This window comes from Erythrolamprus reginae, chromosome 4 (genome assembly GCF_031021105.1).
Source record: "Erythrolamprus reginae isolate rEryReg1 chromosome 4, rEryReg1.hap1, whole genome shotgun sequence".
NCBI lineage: Eukaryota > Metazoa > Chordata > Lepidosauria > Squamata > Dipsadidae > Erythrolamprus > Erythrolamprus reginae.
In genome coordinates, this window is record NC_091953.1 from 23,541,220 (window position 1) to 23,553,404 (window position 12,185).

The window sequence follows — 12,185 nt, forward strand, 5'->3', positions numbered from 1 at the left end:
CCATTTCTGTCCTACGGACGACCTCTGGTGGGGGGAGGCTATTTTCGCCCACCCAGGCTCCTAGAAGGGCTCTGGAGCTTGGGGAGAGCAAAAACAGGCCCTCCCTACCCTCTGGAGGTCCTTTGGAGGCCAGAAATGGTCCATTTCATGTTGGGAAATGGGCCATTTCCAGCCTCCGGACGACCTCGGGTGGAGGGAGGCTATTTTTGCCCACCCAGGCTCCTAGAAGGGCTCTGGAGCTTGGGGAAAGCAAAAACAGACCCTCCCTACCCTCTGGAGGTCCTTTGGAGGCCAGAAATGGTCCATTTCATGTTGGGAAATGGGCCATTTCCAGCCTCCGGACGACCTCGGGTGGAGGGAGGCTATTTTTGCCCACCCAGGCTCCTAGAAGGGCTCTGGAGCTTGGGGAAAGCAAAAACAGACCCTCCCTACCCTCTGGAGGCCATTTGGAGGCCAGAAATGGTCCATTTACAGTTGGGAAATGGGCCATTTCCGGCCTCCGTATGACCTCTGGTGGGAGGAGGTTATTTTCACCCACCCAGGCTCCTAGAAGGGCTCTGGAGCTTGAGGAGAGCAAAAATGGGCCTTTCCCACCCCCTCTGGAAGTTGGAAACAGCCTGTTTCCTGAATCCCAGTGGGCCCAGAGGGCCTGAAAATCAGCTGGCCCATTTTTGCATGCACGCCGGACCTGAGCTTGGGTACCCATCAATATGGCTCCACATGCCATTTGTGCCACACGTGCCATAGGTTCACCATCACGGACCTAGAAGGTCTACACATCAACCTAACATACAAACAAAATTCTGTAGTGACTAGAATCTGGAATGCTTAAGTTGGAAACATAAAAAAGCAATATTTCTTTGCAAAATGCATAACCTATTATGGAATTCACCAGTTAAAGTTATAAAGTATCAATTAGCATAAGATGATCCTTAAACAAGGTTAAAAAGTTTCATGAATGTAATTTATTAATTACAAACAGATTTTACAAGTAAGTGAAACTTCCATATTGAGACACAGGAGAGCTATGAGAAGGCAAGGAGACAAGCCACAGAAGATGGGTTTTTTAAAAATTTGCCGGCTTTAGAAATGGAAAGAAAGAAATTACTTTTTGTATAACCCAACAACATCGTCTTGCATTTTATATGTCCTTTTGACTGGTTATGACTTACTATGGTACCCAAAACTTTTAAAACAGATCCCCCATTTCCAATATAACATCTCCCCACTGAATTTTTTTTAAAAAAAAATAACAAACTGAAAACACTGGCAAATTTTCACAGCAGTAAACGGGTTTATTTTATGGAGCTCTAATTCTTAGCAGAGCATCAGCCAAATTGGCTTTTCCAATGTAACTTGCATTTTTCACAGTTTTATATTTTAGCTGTTTCAAATCACATCTCCCCAAAAAGAGGGCTCTGAGCTGTCAAATGGCATCCTGTTTAAGACAGGACAAAATAGCAGAACCCTGCTAATTGATGTTTTGGTAAACCACAATCCCACAATGGCACTGAATGGAAACTCAGGTTTGCAGTTCCCTGGAGAAAACAGAGGGAGTTCTTTGTAACTGGGGAATGGGCAACACAAGTATCGTATTTTTCAGAGTATAAGACGCACCTTAGTTTTTAGGGAGGAAAATAGAGAAAATAATCTGCTTACCAGGTATTCATCTGGCTAGTATCCTTAGCCAGCACATTATTTTATCCCCTGGTTAGGGCTTTAAAAGAACTTTATTCGGAGAGAGTAACAATGAAAGAGATTGCAAGGCAGTGAGAGCTGGGAACATCATTAGCACCTGGAAAGAAACAGTCTGAGCAACTAAAGCAAGGGGGGGAAAACCCTGCAAAGACCTAGGGCTTAGAAAACATTCTTTGCAGAGAGTAACAGTGAAAGAGTTTGCAAGCTGGTAAGAGCTGGGAACATTGTTCGGAAACTTCAGATCATGCAGAATGCAGCTGCGAGAGCAATCATGGGCTTTCCCAAATATGCCCATGTTACACCAACACTACGCAGTCTGCACTGGTTGCCGATCAGTTTCCAGTCACAATTCAAAGTGTTGGTTATGACCTATAAAGCCCTTCATGGCACCGGACCAGATTATCTCAGGGACCGCCTTCTGCCGCACGAATCCCAGCGACCAGTTAGGTCCCACAGAGTGGGCCTTCTCCGAGTCCCGTCAACTAAACAATGTCATTTGGCGGGACCCAGGGGAAGGGCCTTCTCTGTAGTGGCCCCAGCCCTCTGGAACCAGCTCCCCCAGAGATTAGAATTGCCCCCACCCTCCTCGCCTTTTGTAAGCTCCTTAAAAGCCACCTCTGCCATCAGGCATGGGGAAACTGAGATATTCCTTCCCACTAGGCCTTACAATTTATGCATGGTATGTTTGCGTGTATGTTTGGTTGTTTTAGTATTGGATTGTTACATGCTGTTTTTATCATTGTTGTTAGCCGCCCCAGTCTATGGAGAGGGGCGGCATACAAATCCAATAAATAATATTAATAATAATAATAATAATAATAATAATAATAATAATAATAATTGTTAGCACCTGGTTAGGGCTGGAAAGAAACTTATTTGGAGCAAGTTAGAGCAATGAAAAAAACCCTGCAAAGACTTAGAGCTTTCTTTGCAGAAAGAAACTATGAAAGAACCTGCAAGTTAATAGCTGGGAAGATCGTTAACAGCTAGTTAGGGCTGGAAAAAAAAGCTACATTCAGAATATAAGACACACCCAAATTATCAGTCTATTTTAGGGCGGAAAAGGGTGCGTCTTATACACCGAAACATACGGTAAATAATTTATCTCTGTGTCACACAGTCCATAGGACATTTGCAAGGGAGAAACATTATCCTATCTTATTTGAGGCACATTACCCCTAGCATCAGAGCATCAGCATAGGGGCAAAAATGTATCACCTGTGAGATTTTCCTCCATACATATTTATAGCAAAATCACATTTATATCCATCTGTTCTGCGGGAAAACTACAGGAAAACAACTTATTTTGTGGCCATGCATATTTAAAAATTGCTCAGCGGCAATTGTAAATATGGAATTGTTGCCAATTATATCTAATGCACAGATTTGACTGACAGAAGGCCTTTTTATACGTTGGAAAAGTGTGTGAATGAGGCACCTCAAAATTATCAAAAAGACTAAATTACAAAATTTGGGACCCATTACTCCTATGACACTGAAATTTGACAATGCTGGTGGTTGCTTCTGAATCTGAAGTTAGTTGGGGGAAAAGATCAAAGGCAACATGAGAAAATATTATTTGACTGAAAGAGTAGTAGATCCTTCGAACAAACTTCCAGCAGACGTGGTTGGTAAATCCACAGTAACTGAATTTAAACATGCCTGGGATAAACATATATCCATCCTAAGATAATACAGAAAATAGTATAAGGGCAGACTAGATGGACCATGAGGTCTTTTTCTGCCGTCAGTCTTCTATGTTTCTATGCCATTTCAGTACCGCCACGCTTCTTGCATTCAACCATGGTCACGTAAGCATCATTTCCAATCACCTCTAACAGCTTCCATTGAGTCAATAAGAAAAACAGCAGGAAGGTTAAATTTGATTATGGGCTGACGTTCCCTACCATCTTCTGTGGGGAAACTGGCAGGAAGTTGCAAAACCAAGACTATTAGTGGTAAATAAGTGGCTGATCTACCTACCTATCTATCTATCTATCTATCTATCTATCTATCTATCTATCTATCTTCTATCTATCTTCTATCTGTCTGTCTGTCTATCTTCTATCTATCTATCTATCTATCTATCTATCTATCTTCTATCTGTCTGTCTATCTATCTGTCTATCTTCTATCTATCTATCTATCTATCTGTCTATCTTCTACCTATCTATCTATCTATCTATCTATCTATCTTTTATCTGTCTGTCTATCTTCTATCTATCTATCTATCTATCTATCTATCTATCTTTCTTTCTGTCTGTCTGTCTATCTATCTTCTATCTATCCATCCATCCATCCATCCATCCATCCATCCATCCATCCATCCATCCATCCATCCATTTAATTTCTATGCCACCCTTCTCAAAGTGACTTAGGGTGGCATACAACATAATGAAAAACAGTATATACAAAGAAATCTAATTATTATTAAAAAGAATTATTTATAAAATAATTTTAAAAAACCATATGCAGTCATGCCCATTCTTTTAATCCAATCATTCGCAACATCAGCCGGAGACAATCTCGTCTCTCACGGCCTCCATGCCCACTGGCAGAGGTAGGTCTTCAGAGCGTTACAAAGGACCAGAAGGGAGGAGGCGCTACGTATCTCCAGAGGGAGTTCCACTGTTGCCTGGCGGGGCTCTCAGGGATCAAAGAGATGCAGCAAAGGTCAGGGAAGATTGTGCAACAGTGCAGGGTGTGGTCCAGGGAGGGTACCCAAAAAGTGTGGCAAGGGGCAGAGAGTGTGCGGAAGAATGCAGTGCAGATTAGGGAGGGTGCACAGAAGTAGTCTGAGGAGGCTATGGCACAGGAAGGGTGTGTAAGACTGGAAGAGGATGCATGAGTGAGGTACAATTTACCCACACAACTTGCAACCTATCGATTTCCGATTGACGTTGTCCCTGCTAACCTCCCAAAAGCAAAATCAAAAGCAAATCATAAATGGCTTCTGCTCTCACTGTATAGCAGTAGTGGATTTCAATTATCTTCACTACTGGTTTGCTATTGGGAGCACACACAGGGGCTTCTACACATGCACAGAAGCTTCTGCGCAGAGATGTCCGAGTAGGTTGACTGAGCCTCTCAACGCCGCTGCTACTGGTTTACTCGATCTGGGCCAAACCGGTAGCAACCCACCACTGCTGTATAGGATATAAAATTGTGAATATTCTAAAGTAAGTAGAATATCTAATACAGTGTTCCCTTGATTTTCGCAGGAGATGCGTTCCAAGACCGCCCGCGAAAATCGAATTTCCGCGAAGTAGAGATGCGGAAGTAAATACAGTACACTATTTTTGGCTATGAACAGTGTCACAAGCCTTCCCTTAACACTTTAAATCCCTAAATTACAATTTCCCATTCCCTTAGCAACCATTTAGATTATTACTCGCCATATTTATTTATTAAAGTTTATTTTAAAAAATATTTAATAAAGGCGGATGAAAGTTTGGTGATGACATATGACATCATTGGGCAGGAAAAACCGTGGTATAGGGGGGAAAAACACAAAGTATTTTTTAATCAATATTTTTGAAAAACCATGGTATAGCCGTTTCACGAAGTTTGAACCTGCGAAAATCGAGGGAACACTGTATATAATTATCAGTGAATTTACAAGAGGTGTGGGTTGCATTGATAGTCTACAGAGAGGGGCGGCATACAAATCTAATAAATAAATTAGAATAAAATAATATTGTCATAGACCCCTAGATAATTTCTAACACATTACAGAGATTCATAGTGTTTCTGAAAAACTTTAGGGCAGAATAACTTTAAAGGTCCTCACCACATAGAACTTAGTGAGAAATATGACAAATCATTAGTGAGAAAAGAAAACTGCCCTTGGAAATTCCTAAGTTTGATCTAGCAAGGGCAAGTCTTACATAGAAGGAGATACACAGACTAGACTTTTATTGAGAAGTAAAAGCTGTTTAAAAAAGCACTGTTTACTGAGAGTTTTCATGTAATTCTTTTGTTTAAGGAAACTTCACTTCTTAGATCTACATTTTTTTTTGTTCTGCAACCAAGAATCTTTGATGAAAAGCTTTTGCATAAATTTTTGAAAAACTGACATAATTAGGAGCACTAAATCAATGCAACACTTTTCAGTGAGCATAACTAATGAAGAAGAAAGCAAGCATGTTTTTGGCTCCACTTCTAAGAGATTGAAAACAAGATTTTCCTAAAGCAAGATAGATTGTAAGCAAGCCACATTATCATAACAAACAACAGGTTTACTCTCAGACTCTGATTACGCATATTTATATTTAAGATTGAAAAGGAGAAAACATTTGAACAATCATTATTTTTTAAAATAATTTCATTTTTTAAAAATATACACAAGAGGCACATATTTAAAATCATTACAACAAAGAAGCAGGCATGAATCCTAATCCTGTCATCCTGTCTATTCATCAAGTCAAAATTAAAGTTGATTCAATTGCTTCCTGGTGCAAAGCAGGTTTATGCCAATCAGTTTTCCCCCACAGATCAGACTTTGGAATATATAAGAAATGAGTTCTAATATGCCTGGCTCCAAATTTGTGAATTAAAAAGAAACAAATTCTGTTAAGGCATTTGGGGGAAAAAATAAAGAGATGGCATGCGGTAAACAATAAAGCTGCAAACTGAATCTATGGACCCACATCAAAGAAAGCATGTTTACCATTACTCTGTACAAATAATTCCTGGATGCCTTTTCATTTCAACTCCCCACTCAGTTTTATAACTCCAAAAAGTGATTAAAAAGTTACAATTTCCTTTGCAACAGAAAATATCTATGTGAAGCTGATGTGAAATGCTTCCGGAATATTTTTAATTTGATAAGCAAAATAATTCCCAGAACTGTTGGAAATAAAATTGCATGGACTCAAAGACCATGTGGATCATTTCTGCTCCAAGGTAGAAAAGGGGTTTTAGAAGAGCATGGATACTGATGTTATACTTCCTTAGAGAAGCTGAGCATTTTTAATGGATTTGCTTTGTAGCTTTGCAATCCCAGGAAAATATGTATTGGGAGATACGGAGACACTGGCAGCCTGCCCATAGGGACTCTGAAGCATCTTGACATACGCTGTCAGCACTTCCCTACTTCAAACACATTCTTGGGAAAATATTCAGCTTCTTTAAAATGATGCCAATAGTTGTGGCATCCATGCCCCCACATCCCTTTACTGCTATATACCCAAAGTGCTGCACATTCATGTACACAAGCAGATCTACTGAAACATCCTGAAGAATAGCCATTCCAATCTAATTTTGCAACTGAATTTTATTGAAATAGTCGCTAATCTCCAATCAAATCAAGGTTACAACAACGCTAAATAAATGTCATAATGATAATGATAATGATAATGATAATGATAATAATAATAATAATAATAATAATAATAATAATAATAATAATAATAATAATAATTTATTAGATTTGTATGCCGCCCCTCTCCGAAGACTCGGAGTGGCTCACAACAAAACAGTACTAAGCAATGGTTATGTTCTAGGCCAGTGATAGCAAAACTTTTTTCCCTTGGGTGCCAAAAGAGCATGGGCATATGTTATTGCACATGCAGGAGTGTTCACACCCATAATTCAATGCCTGGGGAGGGCAAAAACAGTTTCCTCCACCCCCCGGAGGTCTTCTGGATACTGGAAATGGCCTGTTTCCCAACTTCTGGAGGGCTCGTATTTTGCCCTCTCAAGGCTCCAAAGGCCTCCCTGGAGCCGAAGAAGGGGAAAAACGCCCTCCCCCAATCCCCCAGAGGCTCTCTGGAAGCCAAAAATGCCCTCCCAGAGCCTCTGTCAGCAAAAATCAGCTGGCCAGCACACACATGAACGTTGGAGCTAAGCTAGGGCCATGGCTCGCATGCTAGCAGATATGGCTCCGCGTGCCACCTGTGGCAACTGTGCCATAGGTTTGCCATCACTGTTCTAGGCACATGGAGCCATATCTGAGGAAACGCAAGGTGTTGCCCTATGTCAGCTCCAGAGCGCATGTCCAAGCTGGCCAAGAGATTTTTGGCCTTCCACAGGGCGGGGGAGAGGCTGTTTTTGCCCTCTCCAGATTTCGGGAAAGCCTTTTTAGCCTGGGGAGGGCGAAAAATAAGCCAACTTCCGGTAGGCCCGCTGGGCCATTTTTGGCCTTCAACAGGCTTTCCAGGCTTTCCTGAAGCCTGTAGAGGGCAAAAAACAGCACCCAATGGGTCTTCTGGAAACTCAGACATTTTAGTGAGAACTGTGCAGGTGCATGGGGGTGGGGGCAGCATAGGGAGGGGGTTGTGCGCACATGTGCAGGTGGGAGGGCATTTGCATTATGGGTGGGGGCAGGCACGTATGTGCACATCCTTTTGGCACTCAAATTTAAAAAAAGGTTCGCCATCACTATTCTAGGCACTTGGCAATTGATTCACATTGATATCCCTTACTGGATATAAGTAATCTCACAATCTTGTGGTGACCATTTGCACTCTTTCCTGCTGACTTTTGTAGAAAGTCAATGGAGAAGCCAATGGGGGGAAGGTCATAGATTGCTAGGGTGCTTTCCCCATCCGCGTAACCTCCTTCAGTCCCTTTGTGCTGTGCATCTTCTCTGACCCTTGCCACACTCCGTGTACCCCCTTGCACCCTCTCTAGCCCACCTCTCACCAATACCCACCCTTCCCGTCTCAACTGGCATTAAATACTCACCTGCCTGTTAGCCTGTAACTTGCAACTTCATGCCACCTTCCTCACTGTCTTTGGTTGAGGGAAGCCAGCAAGAAGTTGCCTCACATAACAACCATGGAAAAGCAATGAGGCGGGGTGGCGCAGTAGGTAGAGTGCTGTACTGCAGGCCACTGAAGCTGATCTGTAGGTCAGCGGTTCAAATCTCATCACCGGCTCAAGGTGGACTCAGCCTTCCATCCTTCCGAGGTGGGTAAAATGAGGACCCGGATTGTGGGGGCAATATGCTGGCTCTGTTAAAAAAGTGCTATTGCTAACATGTTGTAAGCCGCCCTGAGTCTTAGGAGAAGGGCGGCATAAAAATTGAATGAATGAATGAATGAATGAATGAATGAATGAATGAATAAATAAATAAATTGCAGAGACTTGCTGCCATTAAGTGATGGCAGTCCTGCTTTATGATCATATGGTTTAGTGCAGTGATGGCGAAACTTTTTTTTCTTGGATGCTGAAAGAGCATGCATGAGTGCCCACACTCATAATTCAATGCCTGGGGAGGGCACAGCTTCCCCCATCCCCTGGAAGCTGGAAACGGCCTATTTCCCAACTTCTGGTGGGCCCGGTAGGCTTGTATTTCACCCACCACAGGCTCCAAAGGCTTCTCTGGAGCCAGGGTAAGGTAAAATGTCCTCCCTCATCCCCCTCGGAGGCTCTCTGGAAGCCAAAAACACCCTCCCAGAGCCTCTGTTTGAGCCAAAAATCAGCTGGCTGGCACACACATGTACCTTGAAGCTGAGCTAGGACAATGGCTCGCGTGCCAGCAAATATGGCTCTGCGTGCCACCTGTGGCACCCGTGCCATAGGTTTGCCATCACTGGTTTAGTGAGAGAAATTCTGTTCTAACTGCCATTGTAGGCCAAGGACTGAGTGTATGTGTGATCCTGATAAACAAGGAAAATATGCTTTTAAAAAATTCTGAGTATTTTGAAACAGCCTGCAGCATCCCAGCCTATATAATGCTTTGAAAAATCCTATAATACATAAAAAGATAAGAGAGTATTAATTTGTAAGTTCATTATGGGAAGAGTTTTTAAAAGAGGGGCGAGTACAAGTGCACTAGAGTGCCTTCCGTCCCCTGTCCTATTGCTCTCCTATATCTCCTATACCTTTCTTCTATTCCTATATCTCTTCTTCTATTCTTTCATTGATATGTTCTATTACTTTATCTTCTTTTCTATTATTTCTTAGATATATTTTACTATGAGTATCTCCTCTATAACCTTCATCATGTATTTTACTATGTGTATATAGATATATACCCACTAAAACCCTCATTGTGTATTGGACAAAATAAATAAATTAATTAATTAAAACAAGTACACTTCTGTTTGTCTAATGGTTAATGGGAGAAGGGGGGAGAGAAAAAATAATAATTCTTCACTTAACATTATGTAATTGGACTAATTTAGTGGTGGGGGGGGGGAATGTTTTCCTACCTGACCCGTTTTATAATGTCTTGCAAATTGGTTCACCACTCGATAGTCATTTGCAAAGTATTCCATTAAGATAGAAGGAACTTCAGCAAAGTCAGTAGAGCATCTTGTACCTATAGAAGATGATATTAAAAAATTAATACAAGGGAAGCTAAAGCATTTGTATTTTTTTTTCCTTCTGTCTCTCTCAATTTTCCATTTTGCACTCATAATAAAGCGGTAATAACTCGTTGTCATGTAAATATTTCATTTTATAGTATCACTCTGCCCATTGGCAAGAAAGCTAAATTTATACAGTACTCCTACATATTTTCAGCAAATCACAAAATAAAACCAAATATTTGAACAACCCGGGTGAGGCACCTTGTGAAGCTGTGAATCACCCCCTTTTATAAACTTAAAGCCAGGCTGCAGCAAATCTGGTCTCACTTTAAACATCAAATGTCTAATTGCCTTAACTCTGTGCTTACTTAAAATATCAAACTATGCCTGAGAATTTAATCCTGTCTGCAAATATTATCATCCCCATCTGTCTAATGAGATCACATAGCTAACATTCGTATTGTTTCCTTTATTGTTTAAGATGCCAATCATTCAAAGAACAGGTTTTTTGGTTTGCTGCTTCTTTTCAACAATTTCAAGACATCTGATGATGAAATAATTTTTTTCTATTAAAAACGTCGTTCCTCAAATCAAGTTTTTCCTCTGTTATAATTGTCTACGTGCTTCAAACCTTTCCAGGGTGCCAGTTTGTGGAGCAACAAATGCAGTGTCTGTTATTTTTCAAAAATTGTACCCAAAACCTCTTTACAAAAAAAGGACAGAGTTGGTTTTTGGAGAGGGAGACTCGAAAGACACAGTATTATAACTTTGATATGTTATTTCCATCTTGGCTAAGAGAACCCTTATGGCTGATGGTCTATAGTGCATTCTGCCGCATGAATCCCAGCAACCGGTTAGGTCCCACAGAGTCGGCCTTCTTCAGATCCCATCAACTAGACAATGTCGCTTGGCGGGGCCTAGGGGAAGAGCCTTCTCTGTGGGGGCTCCAGCCCTCTGGAATCCGTTCCCCCGAGAAATTTGTACTGCCCCCATCCTCCTTGCCTTCAGCTAGAGTCTTAAGACTCATTTATTCTGCCAGGCTTGGGGCAATTAGATTCTAGCCCCCTGGTCGATGAATGTCACACATGGTTCTTTTTCAGTGGATATGATTGGCTGGTTTTTTAAATAAGCCGGGGTGGCGCAGCAGGTAGAGTGCTGTATTGCAGGCCACTGAAGCTGACTGTGGATCTGCAGATCAGCGGTTCAAATCTCATCACTGGCTCAAGGTTGACTCAGCCTTCCATCCTTCCAAGGTGGGTCAAATGAGGACCCGGATTGTGGGGGCAATATGTTGGCTCTGTTAAAAAGTGCTATTGCTAACATGTTGTAAGCCGCCCTGAGTTTAAGGAGAAGGGCGGCATAAAAATTGAATAAATAAAAATTGAATAAATAAAAAATATTTTATATTTTACGTTTAATTTTTTTAATTAATTGTATTTAGATGATTATATTGTATTTGGAGAGGGGCGGCATACAAATCTAATAAATTATTATTATTATTATTATTATTATCATTATTATTATTATTACTATTACTATTATTGTTCTTCTTTTTTATGTATTGTAAGCCGCAACGAGTCCTCGGAGAGGGGCGCCATATAGATCCAAATAAATAAGTAAGTAAATAAGTAAATAAATAAATATTTGATTCTAAATATCCTGAGTGTGCGCCAATACATTGCGTGCACTGTAATTCTTTGTTAGTGTGACATGGGAGGTCTAAGATAAACTTTAGATTAAGGATGCTGACTTGCACTGGAAAGGGCGCCACATTGGCCAAAGTGTGTCTGAAGTATCCAGCAGTATTCTTACTGTTATCAGAAATACGATTACAGCTGGTAATCTAGTTTCAACCTTATCCACCTTACTAAAAAGTATTACATGAAAGATTAATGGTAGGATGTCTGGCAAAGTTCAGTATCTATGACACCATATGGAGAAAGCATGTGATATAGAAGACTGAGATTCATGTATAAGAAAGTAAAAGCTAAGGCATGGATTAACAAAAGAAACAAAAATCTACTCAATATATGTATGTGACTCTCACCAACACTGGAGGTTTTAAAGAGGATAGTGGACAGTTATTCATCTGAAATAGTATAGGGTTTCCAGCTTGTGTAGGTGTAGGCTATTGTCGATTATTGCAACAATATGACAAACCTATCTTGTCAATAAAGCATCTCATTATTTTGTCTTATTTAAGTCTAAAAAGTTATACTTTCTGTGTATC

The 12,185-nt window shown here is 40.9% G+C and overlaps 1 protein-coding gene across 1 annotated transcript in view; it reads right to left on the bottom strand.

The window, feature by feature from the left end:
- The window catches only part of MIPEP (mitochondrial intermediate peptidase), a 77,625-nt gene that overhangs the window by 34,936 nt on the left and 30,504 nt on the right, over positions 1–12,185 (bottom strand). The window contains exon 14 of the mRNA XM_070749786.1: positions 9,857–9,966. Within this exon, the coding sequence (XP_070605887.1) occupies positions 9,857–9,966 (110 nt within the window). The remainder of the gene's footprint in view (positions 1–9,856; positions 9,967–12,185) is intronic.